The 13833-nt window shown below is 38.9% G+C and overlaps 1 protein-coding gene across 7 annotated transcripts in view; it reads right to left on the reverse strand.

Annotated features, from left to right (window-relative positions):
- LRCH1 (leucine rich repeats and calponin homology domain containing 1) overlaps nt 1-13833 on the reverse strand; it is a 377798-nt gene that overhangs the window by 182285 nt on the left and 181680 nt on the right. For all 7 annotated transcript variants that reach the window (XM_073614132.1, XM_073614135.1, XM_073614129.1 and 4 more), the window contains exons 4-6: nt 13222-13327; nt 9376-9512; nt 418-545 (exon numbers count right to left, since the gene is read on the reverse strand). In XM_073614132.1, coding sequence (XP_073470233.1) covers nt 418-545; nt 9376-9512; nt 13222-13327 — 371 coding nt within the window. The remainder of the gene's footprint in view (nt 1-417; nt 546-9375; nt 9513-13221; nt 13328-13833) is intronic.

A 13833-nucleotide genomic window follows, 5' to 3' on the forward strand; every position in this document is an offset into this window, starting at 1 on the left:
AAACAAAAGATTTGAAGTCCGCACTTTATATGAAACTTCATGAATCAGATTTTCATTTCTTTATCCTGAAATAAGATGTATAGTAGATGTGGAAAACTAAATACAGGACTCAACCTTTTGGACAGGTGTGGCCCCCCACCAACAATTTCAATGGAGTTCTATATGCACTCCATTATGGAATGCGTATAAAAAAAAAAAAAGAAAAAAAGTAAACTGTGTGCAAAACAAAAATCCTGGGCCCATTCCACAAACATACATATTTAAGTGAAACTGCCCTAAGTTTTGCATATACAACATACACAGAACATGCTTATCATTCCTCGTTGGCACTCTTGTAGAGTACAAATATTTTGTTTTATTGTAAATATTCATAGGCAAACCATAGCAATACAATTGCACCCACGCATGCAGGCTCACCTTTCCTCAACATGTTGCTGCAGAATTGGTCTTTCAATGGAATGAAGATAAAATTCACCCGTTTTTTCAATCTGACAAGCCTGTATACTTAGATATTTGAATATATGTATTTTTCCTTTAATACAAACCTACAAGATATAAATGTGCAATTTATTAAAAAGAAAAGTGACAGGCACTCAAGTGAAATGTGAAAACTGCTTTTTGCATGAAAAGTGTGGACAATTATTATGCAGATTCCATACACATGGTCACACAAAGTTGTTGGAAAATCCGATCATTCTGAACGCGGTGACGTAAAACACGTACGTCGGGACTATAAACGGGGCAGTAGCCAATAGCTTTCATCTCTTTATTTATTCTGAGCATGCGTGGCACTTTGTGCGTCGGATTTGTGTACACACGATCGGAAATTCCGACAACGGATTTTGTTGTCGGAAAATTTTATAGCCTGCTCTCAAACTTTGTGTGTCGGAAAATCCAATGGAAAATGTGTGATGGAGCCTACACATGGTCGGAATTTCCGACAACAAGGTCCTATCACACATTTTCCATCGGAAAATCCGACCGTGTGTACGAGGCATAAGACAAAGTAATTCATTCTCAAAGATCACAGGGGAGACTCAAAGTCAGTTTCAGTCAGTTTCTAACAGCTTAGAAATACGTGGTTTGTGTGCCTACATTAGAGGGCTGACACATGATGAATGTTATAAAGTGTCAAGAAAAAGTGAACATGTTAGTGTGTATGATCTTAGCACGGGTTGACTGTAAAGCCCAAGTTTAGTAGAGGTGCACGATTAATCATTAAAAAAGATCTCGATTCAACCTCCCTCACGATCTTAATACGGCATTTCCATGATTTATGGAACAAGTGTAGAGCTGTTCTCTGCTCAGAGCTGTCAAAAAAAAGGCAGCCGGCAAAGTTTACCACAACACTGCTCAGTGCCGACATAAAAAGAAAAATTGTATAACTTGGCTTTTCGTGCGGCGGCCGGCTTTCAGATAAAAGTGGTCCCTGCGGCGGATTCGCCGCGAGATCACTTTTATCGGTGGCGGGAGAGGGCCCCCCCCTCCCGCCGCGATCCGGTGCCCTCCGCCACTTACCGGAGCCGTCGGTAGCGGCGGAGGCGATCGCGTCCTGTGCCGTTGTGTGTCTGGAGACGAGTGAGGCCAAGATGGCGCTCACTCATCTCCATGACACTGCTGGGCGGAAGCGACGTCAAAACGTCACTTCCGTCCACGCCTCTTAAAGGCATATTTTTTCAAATGTCATTTTTCTAAATGACTTTTTTTTTTTTTTTATTGCATTTTAGTGTAAATATGAGATCTGAGGTCTTTTTGACCCCAGATCTCATATTTAAGAGGTCCTGCCATGCTTTTTTCTATTACAAGGGATGTTTACATTCCTTGTAATAGAAATAAAAGTGATACAATTTTTTTTTTTTTTTTAAACAGTGTAAAAATAAATAAAATATTGTAAAATAAATAATAAAAAAAAAAATTTTTAAAACCCCCCCCCTGTTCCGACGAGCTCGCGCGCAGAAGCGAACGCATATGCGAGTAGCGCCCGCATATGAAAACTGTGGTCAAACCACACATGTGAGGTATCGCCGCGACCGGTAGAGCGAGAGCAATAATTCTAGCCCTAGACCTCCTCTGTAGCGCAAAATATGCAACCTGTAGAATTTTTTAAACGTCGCCTATGGAGATTTTTGAGGGTAAAAGTTTGACGCTATTCCACGAGCGGGCGCAATTTTCAAGCATGACATGTTGGGTATCAATTTACTTGGCGTAACATTATATTTCACAATATAAAAAAAAATTGGGATAACTTTACTGTTGTTTTATTTTTTTATTCAAAAAAGTGAATTTTTTCCAAAAAAAGTGCGCTTATAAGACCGCTGCGCAAATACGGTGCAAAAAAAAGTATTGCAATGACCGCCATTGTATTCTCTAGGGTGTTAGAAGAAAAACCATATATAATGTTTGGGGGTTCTAAGTAATTTTTCTAGCAGAAAAACCTGTTTTAAACATGTAAACACCTAAAATCCAAAACGAGGCTGGTCTTAAAGTGGTTAACCACCTAAAGACGAAGCCTTTTTCTGACACGTGTTGCTTACAAGTTAAAATCAGTATTTTTTTGCTGGAAAATTACCTAGAACCCCCAAACATAATATATATATATATATATATATATATATATATATATATATATATATATATATATATACACCCTGTTTCCCCGAAAAAAAGACCAAGCGTGATTGTCGGTGATGGCTGCAATATAAGCCCTACCCTGAAAATAAGACCTACAAGGACTTTAACTAGGACTTATTCGGGGGGTAGGGCTTATATTGCAGCCATCACGCTAGGTCTTATTTTCAGGGAAACAGGATATATATATATATATCTATATATCTATATATAGATATATATACATATATTTTTTTTTTTTTAGCAGAGACCCCAGAGAATAAAATGGCAATATTTTTTGCAATATTGTATGCCACACTGTACTTGCGCAGCAGTTTTCAAAAGCTATTTTTTTGGGAAAAAATACACTTCAATGAATTAAAAAAAAAACTAAACAGTAAAGTTAGCCCAATTTTTTTGTATGTGAAAAATGTTGTTACGCCGAGAATTGTAAGGGAATAAGTGATCTTTATTCTAAGCAAAATAATTGTGATTCTCATTTTATCCAAAATCGTGTAGCTCTAAGGTTTAGTTAAAAAAATAAGCACAAGGTACATTATTTACCATCAATTTGATTTTTTTTTCCTCGTACTGCCATCTCCTAGCTTGGGTGAAATTTTTCTCCTTCAATGCCCCTCCCACCCATCGCCATATGATTCCAGTGCAACAGGGGTTAATAGAACTGACAGAGCACTCATCAAGAGTGCCCAACTATGGCCACCCTTTCTTCCCAGCTCTTCCATTCTTAGAAGCCGTACTACAGCATGATGGAAGGTAATGCCCTTTTTTTTGTAGCTAAACTTTAACCCAAAACTTTGCTTTCTAAAAAGAGCTGTAGCTTCCTAAATAATTATAATAGGTTTACAGTACACCTGTGCCCAGCCTATAGACCTGAACTAATTTACATATTCTTCACAAGCAGTAAAAACTAAAAAACACGCTCTCTCTCACCTCTGTTGTAATGTGAAGGAATTTATTCTCAAATTCAGATTCAGAATACTTTATTAATCCCAAGGGAAATGATTAAGATACAGTAATTCAACAAAGACACAAAACCACAATATTGAATGGAAACAAGACAACAAGGAATAAAATTACCATTAACAGCAAGTTAATATTAATCAATAAAACTAAAACTAAATTAATACTATACTGTAATAAATCATACCATCTTATCAAAACACTATAAAGAAGAACTAACACTGATTAAAAAATAACTGAAACACAAACCACCATAATGCAAAACAAAAATTCCACCACTTTCTCTAAACATTATCCTAAAATGAATTATGCATATTAGCTTTATATTACCATAATATAAAAATTACATACAAATATGGCTCATAAACCAGATTAAAAGTCCTCACATCCAGCACTCACAAATTATTATATAATTTGATGGCCATAGGCAAAAATGATTTCCTGTATTGCTCTGTGGTATATTGTGGTTGTAACAATCTGTCACTGAAAGTACTGCTCAGACTGCATTGTGGAGGGGATGAGAGGAGTTGTCCAAAATTGAATGTGGACAACATCCTCTTCTCTGACACTGTTGTTAAAGACTCCAACTCCAAACCAACAACATCACTGGCCTTGTGAATCAATGTATTGAGTCTGTTGGTATCAGCTACCCTAAGCCTGTTTCCCCAGCATGCCATTGCATACTGGAGAGAACTGGCCACCACAGAGTCATAAATCATCTTTAGCTTCATCCGGTAGATATTAAAAAATCTCCTCAAAAAAAGGGGGTGGCTCAGTGTTCTTACTCCAGTCCAGTTTATTATCTATGTGCTACCCCAGATACTTTACCTCCCTACTACATCCACACAAACTCCACGGATGAAAAAGGGGGTCACCGGTGCCTTCCTCCTTCTCAAATCCACAACCAGCTCATTTGTCTCTATGACATTTAGATAACGATGATTATCCTCACACCTTGTGTGGGTCACCGGTGCCTTCCTCCTTCTCAAATCCACAACCAGCTCATTTGTCTTAATGACATTTAGAGAACGATGATTATCCTCACACCTTGTGACACCACAGTCCTATACTGAAGATGGTAAGGCTCCATCTGGTAGCTGAAACCAGTGGTACAGACAGTGAAGAGAATGGGGGAGAGAGATATCTTCAAAGATCACAAGATCAAAGATCAAAAAACTCTGTACTCAGTGTAATGCCGCGTACACACGATCGGACTTTACGGCATACCTGGTCCGGCGTACTGGATTTCGTTGGACACTTCGATCGTGTGTGGGCTCTAGCGGACTTTGTTTTCTCAAAAGTTTGACAGACTTAGATTTGAAACATGTTTCAAATCTATCCGACGGACTCGAGTCCGGTCGAAAAGTCCTCTCGTCTGTATGCTAGTCCGACGGACAAAAACCGACGCTAGGGCAGCTATTGGCTACTGGCTATGAACTTCCTTGTTTTAGTCCGGTCGTACGTCATCACGTACAAATCCGTCGGACTTTGGTTGACTGTGTGTAGGCAAGTCTGTTCATTCGGAAAGTCCGTTGAAAAGTCCACCGGGCAAAATATGCCGTAAAGTCCGGTCGTGTGTACGCGGCATTAGAAGCACCTACTGTGTGTTTTCATTTTAAAGCAGGCATGCTGCCAAGATTCTGCAGCAATAGAAAATAAAGAAAAAAGAATTTGAGATTTCTGTGCCTTTGTTGTGGACTTTGAAGATTTTTTTCTTTATAATGAGCACAGCTACAACAGTGATCAGATGCTTCTTCTGCAGTGCTTTTATTGCTTGTTCAGAATGTGCAAATATTTTTATTTTAGTTTGCATAGTTCAGGCACAGGTTCACTTTAAAGTACAAGACAACTTTCCTTTGTTGGTCAAGTTCACCCTTTAAGTCCTTTGCACATAACAAGATATGGTACTGTGCCAGGTGACACGATTAGAATCAAAACTCTAAACAGTCCTGTGTATCAAGAGGCAAATTTGAAGGAAAGTCCTTTACAGGGACATAAATACCAATATAATTAAACAAATTTAAATACTATGTTTTTTTGAAAAAATAAATACATTACTTGTGCCCCCTCATATTCAAGACTTGTTTACAAACTTGGCTACTGAAACAATGAGCAAAATGTGTGTGTGCGGATAGTCGCTGTACAAAGTTTCCTTGTTCTTCTTGTAATGGAAAGTAGCAGTGGCTGCTGGCACTGGAATGTAAGCATTGCATTCTAGCACCCAGCATGGGATCATCCATTAAAATAGTCACCTTTCATTAGGGCCACCATATGATGCAGTATAGAAGCAATCTGATGCAAGTGCTGGGACTCCCACTGAAACTCTGCCTTCTACAATATGTATCACTGTGGGTACACGTTCTTCATCCTCACGTAACTAAGGGACCTCCATCCTACTGTAATTTTATCAAGGAAAATGAAGTGTAGAATTTTCTTGACCTTGACCATTTTTTCTTTGTCTAAAGCAGTCTATACACATACCAACTGTCATTAAAGATCGCCTACAGACAACTGTCTGATGTAGACTATCAGATATACTCCTGTAAAGTGCTGAGGGGTTTAGACATAGTGGAGGGTAATTAACAAAGTGGCACAAGCACAATGCTTGTGCCACTCTTCTCAACTTAAAAAATAGAGCAGATGCAGCTACTAATTAACAAAAAGGGGTGCAAGCTCCTTTGTTAATTAGGAGTATCTGCTCCCTGTTCTATGCTGTGTTTGGGTTGGACACAGAATAGAAAAGTACAGCGGCTTGATCTGATCCCTCTGCCCATTCCTGCTCCTCCACTTAGCTGAATGCAGAAGGGAGGATAACGGCTGTACTGGTTTTTCTTGTACAAGGTCAGACCTGGTGAGGATCTGCAGTTTTCTATACTGAAAAAAGCCGCAATCCCTTTGTTAATTAGGTTCAGACCCTGCACGAGTTTCTATTTCTATGGCATGGATGTCACAGATAAACTTCAAACAAGCCTATCAGCATAGTTAATGTGGCACATGCCACAAACGCTACATTGCAAAGGCACATGAACCTTTGTAACTGATGAAATTGAGTCAATTTGTTCTTAGAATTGTATACACATTTACAGTATCTCACAAAACTGATTACAGTCCTCACATGTTTGCAAATATTTTATTATATCTTTTCATGTGACAACACTGAAGAAATTATACTTTTTTTGTAATTCTTTTATTTTTCAAAGACATCTGCATTAAACACTCAAGGTATGCACTAGTAACAGATAACAGAATCAAGTGGCAAAAAAGGGGGTCACACAGCCAAAGTTACATTACAACAAGCCCAGCTCTGCACCTTACGGGTGGTCAGGAGAAAACGTTATGGTTTTGGAGGTAATTATCCGTATGCAGAGCTGAGGAGACCAACAGGTAATGGGAGACCCAAAACATAGAATCATTAATAGCAAATCCACATACAAAAATAATGTGAAATAAAATAAAATAGAACTTTTACAATATATCAGGAGACATGGCAACCCGATGGTCCGCTTAGCCTGGGAATGGGACCATGAGGGGAGTGTGATGCAAGCAAGGATCGCACCATGTCCGTATGATATAGCCCATTACTGAGCCAAGGATACGTGGAAAGGGTGGTTACCAGAAAAGAAGGGGGTTCGCGGATCAGACGTCCCCCAAGTACAAAAGGAAGGGAAGCAAGAGAAATAGAAATAGGACTAGTTTCAGAAGGTCAGTCTGATTGCACCACCTCCTGAAGATAGGCATCTGTATATACAAAATGGTGCCAGGGTCTCCAGGTCTCACGGAAGGTCTCCTCCCAGTTGTGCAAGGTAGCGGTGAGATCCTCCATATCTCTCAGTACATTTTAGCAAACTACAGGGATATGGAAGGTGGGTTCTCTGATCTCCAACAGAGGGGGATGCATGCCTTGGCCACATTGAGCAACTGGGTTGTAAGGGAGGCCTTGTATTTCTTAATCGGTCTCTTTGAAAGATGAAGCAGGCAATCCACAGGGTTCCCCTCTAGATCAACATTTGTCAGGTGTTTGATCGTGCAGATCACCTTGCGCCAAAAGGGCTCAAGCTTGGGACAATCCCAGAAGATGTACAGCATCATTCCCTCAGCATTTCCACACCGCTAACATAAGCTGGGGACCTAAGGGAAAAACCGGTGTAGAATGGTAGGCAATCTGTACCATCTGGTCAAGATCTTGTAACAGGTCTCCTGAACTCTAGTGGCTATGGAGGACTTTTGGGCAAAATGAAGGATCTTCTCCTTCTGAGAGTCATTGAATTGGATGCCTAGGTCTGCCTCCCATTTGGAAAGGAAGGGTTGAACAAACCCTTTCCGTCAGGCGAGTCAAAGAGGCATAGATCATTGAAAGATTGTGGCGAATCAGCTCTCCTCCGGTGACAAATGTGTTCCAGCTCCGTAAGCTGTCAAGATATGCCGCAGACACCAACAAAGAAAGTTACTGAGCTGGAGCCACCCCAGAAGAGGGGGAAAATCGTCCATCAGGGCAACCAACCTCTGGAACTGAGGGTTCCGCAGGCCAGGTGGAAAATCTGGGTTGCCCAGTATCGGCACCATAGGGGAGGGTAGTGGTGCCACTGAGGAGTGTCGGAAGGTGTCCCTGGCTACCGATAGTGTGCTGCCCAGGGTAGGATGGACAATGAGGGTCTTCGGTAAAGGTGAAGTGATCCATGGCTAGCTCTGGACTGTGTCATTGGAGTCTTCAACCTCCATGGCCACAGAGTGTTTTGCCTCTGCGTGACAATGCCAATCCACCAGCCTAGTGAGATGCGCTGCTCTGTAGTAGGCTTTCACATCTGGGAGGCCCACCACTCCCCTGTGTTTAGCAAGATGAAGAAGTTGCATCCTAATGTGGGGCTGACGATGGGACCAAAGTCCTGTAACATAGCATCACACGCTTAAAGAACACAGGAGGGAGGCGAAGAAATGACACTTTGCTACAATGTAAAATAGTGAGTGTACAGCTTGTATGACAGTGTAAATTTGCTGTCCCCTCAAAATAACTCAACACAGCCATTAATGTCTAAACCGCTGGAAACAAAAGTTAGTACACCCCTAAGTGAAAATGTCCAAATTGGGCCCAATTAGCCATTTTTCCTCCCCGATGTCATGTGACTCATTAGTGTTATAAGGTCTCAGGTGTGAATGGGGAGCAGGTGTGTTAAATTTGGAGTTATTGCGCTCTCTCATTCTGGTCATTGCAAGTTCAACATGGCACCTCATGGCAAAGAACTCGCTGAGGATCTAAAAAAAGAATTTTTGCTCTGCATAAAGATGACCTAGGCTATAAGAAGATTGCCAAGACCCTGAAGCTGAGCTGCAGCACGGTGGCCAAGACCATACAGCGGATTAACAGGACATGTTCCACTCAGAACAGGCCACGCCATGGTCAATCAAAGAAGTTGAATGCACGTGCTCAGCATCATATCCAGAGGTTATCTTTGGGAAATAGACGTATGAGTGCAATTCATCAGACAATTCTCGATACAGCCAGATGGAGGGCATGTCCTACAAGTGAATTGCAGTACCGTATTTCACATTTTTCGAATAAAGGTGAACTTTTAGGAGTTAGAGGCCACATTAGCAGAAACATAAAGTATGTGTAAATGCACACTTTGGATACCAATTGGTTACTTCAGCTTGTATACTACTGGTGTTTGGAAACCATCATAGAGCTTTGTATACTACGGTATACTACTGTATACTACGTCAAAGAGCTAGCTTGGACAATTTAGATCAGTGCAACCAAATCTAAAAGATATAAGAAAGAGAGGAACTGACCTGTGCAGGAGGAGATTGTAGTGGGTTATTCTCCAAAACTAATACTTGTAATTGCACCATTTTTCTAAAACAAAGTGGCAACATCAGCACTTTATTGCAGGAAATATCTAATTTTACCAAAGGAAGATCTACAATTTCTGTGAATACAAAGGAATATTTGGTTAGAACACTTGTAAGCAGACATCATTATGCTAGTAGAGTCAGATATTATATATCAGATTTCAAATACTACTAGAATAAATATCCTAGGTTGTAAACGCCTGTATTGGATCAATTGTCTAAAAATCTTCAGACCTAGGGGTTCCTGATCAGGTTTCTTCCAGAATGTAAAGTACTATGGCTAAAGTGATCAGTTCATGCAATTTCACCATAGACTTTTGAACAGTACATTTAATTAAAGCTAAAACGCCAACATTTACTCATTCATTAAGTATTCATTAAAATCATAAAAATGTAAATCTTGTAATGCATTTTATATACAATGTAAGTAGCATGAGTGCCTAAACATATTTTTATATTTGCATGTGCTGCACAGCAGAATTCAAACTAACACAGTAATGAAATACCCTCTACTGCATTGTACAGTGTTGTCAACTTTAGGATTACCATACAGTGCTGTGTTAAAGTATTTGCCCCCTTCCTGATTTTTTTGTATATTTGTCACACTTAAATGATTCAGATCTTCAAACACATTTTACACAAAGATAACCCGACTAAATACAAAATGCAGTTTTTAAATGATGATTTATTTATTAAAGGGAAAAAAGCTGTCCAAACCTGCCTGGCCCTATGTGAAAAAGTAATTGCCCCCTAAACCTAATAACTGGTTTCACATCGCTCTGGAGGAATTTTGGCCCACTCTTCTTTGCAGAATTATTTAAATTCAGCCACATTGGAGTGTTTTTCCAGCATGAATGGCCGGTTTAATGTCATGCCACAGCATCTCAATCAGATTTAACTGAGCCACTCCTAAACCTTAATTTTGTTTTGTTTTTTAACCATTCTGGACTTGCTGGTGTGTTCTAGATCATTGTCCTGCTGCATAACCCAAGTGAGGTCACAAACTGATTGTCAAGGCTGGGCTCAGCCCTTCCTTCTCTGAGCTCAGCTGTCGACTAATTGACAGCTCCCATCTCTCTCCACAGTTACTCAGCTGTTGTTGACATCCTGCTCGTCAGTCCCGCCTACTTAAGCCGTCCAGCCCAGAGGAGCTCTGCCTTCGCCTTGGCCACATCACAAGAAACATCTCCTGCATTCCTGTTTAAAGACTGGCTTTGCTGACATCCCTTCTGGCTCTGGATCCTGCTTGCTGTTTCACTACTTTGATCCCTGAATTCTGGCTTGGCTGACTATCCTTTCCCATTACTGAACTTTGGCTATGTTTTGACTACGTATGTTCCTTTTACTTTTATTATTAAACAAGTGTGATTTAACTGTACTTCTGTCTTGGTCTGATTTCATGGTTTCTGGCACTGATATCTGGACATTCTCCTTCAGGATTTTCTGGTAGAGTGCAGAATTCATGGTTCCATCAATTATGAAAAGTCATCCAGGTCCTGAAGCTGCAGAGCAGCCCCAGAACATTACCCTACTACCACCATGTTTCACTGTTTGTATGATGTTTTTTTAATGAAATGCTGTGTTAGTTTTGTAACAGCACGACTTACAAAAAGTTCAACTTTTGTCTCATCAGTCCACAGTATATTTTCCCAAAAGTCTTGGTGATAATCAAGATGTTTTTTGGCAAATGCGAGATGAGCCTTTGTGTTCTTTTTGATCAGCAGTAGCTTTCACCTTGGAACTCTCCCATGAATGCATTTTTGGGTGTGACAAGTGAAATTTAAAATCGGCCTTCCAAAAAAATGTGGTTAATTTACGGTTCATATGGTTTAGCAAGAGGGGGGCAATTACTTTTTCTCATAGGGCCAGGCAGGTTTGGACAGCTTTTTTCCTTTATTAAATTAAATCATTATTTTAAAACTGCATTTTGTATTTGCTGGGGTTATCTTTGTGTAATATTAAAATATGTCTGATGATCTGAATCATTTAAGTGTGACAAATATGAAAAAATAAATAAATAAAAAAAATCAAGAAGGGGCAAATACTTTTTCACAGCACTGTACACAGCATCAGACTCAGAAGCAAGTCTAACATTGTGCTTTCAGGTAAAAAAATATTGCATTTAAGAGTAGCTTGGGATGCATTTGAGAAACATTCATTTTGACTTGTATTTATACACAAGAGAATAAACAATAATAATGCAATAGAATAAAAGCAAAGAATCAAAACCAGCACAAAGCATGGCAAAAGCAACACTAAACGGAAGCATAGTTTGATGCAAATAAACATATACATTTGTGTAAATTCTGCATTGTATACATTTTAAAAAATATTCACAAATGCATATCAAAAGCAACATTTATTAATCCTGCCATTAGCCTTTTTTTTTATCCTGCCATAAATTTAATCCCTCTTTTTTGAACCTGCCATATATTTGATTCCCCCTATTTCTGATCCTGCCATAAATTGAATCCCCCCTTTTTTTGATCCTGCCACAAATTGAATCTTTTTTTTTTTTTTTGATCCTGCCATTGATTTTGACTTTACATTGTGTTGCTACCACAAAGTATTTTACTTGAACATGAATCTGCATTTTCACCTTCTTCTAAGGAATACATTTCTCCCTTGGAGTAATAAGGTCCTAATATCTCATGTAGCATTTTTTCTACACACTTCTTTTTGGCTCAACAAAATAACTTTTTATATAGCCTTTCTTTCCTCTCCCCCTTCTCATGCTGGCTAAAAATAGGTGTAGTCACTAACCACTTGGACAATTGGTGGTATCAATTAAATATGTTAATTTTCTGTGACACTAACCTGATAGGCCAATTATGTAGAGATGGAGTTTGCATATGTGTATGTGAGTATATATATATATATTTTGCCATATCTGTTTCAAACTAGCTATGACTAAGGCTATTGCCGAAAAGCGGCAGGTTTATTGTTTTATTGTCACTCTGATGTACCAATAAACAACACTTTAAGGATTACAGTTTTGCCGGCTCTTCTTACTACTGTTGCATTGGAGTGTGTTGGGACACATCGAGCCTCGGCACCTGTGAGTGGACCTGGTGTATGGATTGAGTTGTCCCTGCAGAGAGCGCTGTTACCTTTCTTCTTTTCCATGCAAAATTTAAATGACCATGTACACCAACCCTTACACTGACAGAAGAAAAGAGCAGAGAGTGAGTTGAATAATGACTTAATTGGCCTACTGCTGTTCCCTCTTTATCCATTCACAGGCTCGGACAATTTAGTCTGCAGAAGATCACAGACCTGGCTGTGCAATCTACCAGAGGTCCCTGGATGAAGACATTTTCAAGAAAAATATAATTGGCATCATCAATTATATAAATTAAATTGCACAACTGCACCAAATAAACACAGCATGAGGATTAAACTAACCACAATTTCCTCTTCCGTTATTTTTGCTTTACATATCACCAAATCAGTGAGGAAGTCTGTGGTGATATAAAGCTTAATTATCTTTTAATGTTTTTAAGTTTATAAGTCAGATAGCACTGTAATAAGTGATTAAACATTACAATTCCCTACACACAGCCTTATCTCAGCATCTTGGTCAAACTTTATGCCTGGTGCTTTAAAAGAAAGCCTAGGTGCCACAGTAAATAATATGTGCCCAGCCTAAAAATGTAACCCTGTGGATATTGATGGTCATTTTCTTACACCACATGTTTCAAGTTATAAATTTGCTCATTCCCATTTATATAAATTCATTCTATATAAGCACATATAATAAGACACATCTCTTTCTTTGACACTGACCTTGAGGTAGAACTTTTAAATAATTTCTTCTTACATTTAATTCTCGCAGTGACTTCAAAAGGCCTATTTGCTGCGGCAAAGATGTTATTTCATTGCAGCTGATGTCCTATAAAATAACATGCCATACATTTAGTTTCACATGCGCTTATAAGATCATCACTCCCTCCCATATTCTTTTTTTTTACAGTTGTGTGACTATAGCAAAGTCAAGAAGATTAAAAAACATCAACTTACAGCTTTAAAAAGGTACCACAGTAATTTATAATGTACTATATCTTTTTTAATTATATTTTATCATAATATTATATATGGAGAAGTTTAATGAAGAATGCCTTTTTTTTTTTTTTTTTCGGTTGACCATTCATGGCACCTTTGTTAGGCTACCATCATTTTTTCAGAATATTTTCAAAAGATTTTCAATTAAAGAGTAATAAAATAAAACTAATGGACAAAATGGAGAAAAAAAATTTCTATGTTTCAATAGCCCAACTTTGGCCTATATACTCTATGCATTTTATTATGGTTATTCCCTTTAATTAAAAGAAACCTGTACTAAGAGAAATGAGTAGGCTACCAATACTGATACTAAATGCCTAAACGGCGATTTTTATT

Source organism: Aquarana catesbeiana, linkage group LG02 (assembly GCF_042186555.1).
Source record: "Aquarana catesbeiana isolate 2022-GZ linkage group LG02, ASM4218655v1, whole genome shotgun sequence".
NCBI classification, from domain to species: Eukaryota; Metazoa; Chordata; class Amphibia; order Anura; family Ranidae; genus Aquarana; species Aquarana catesbeiana.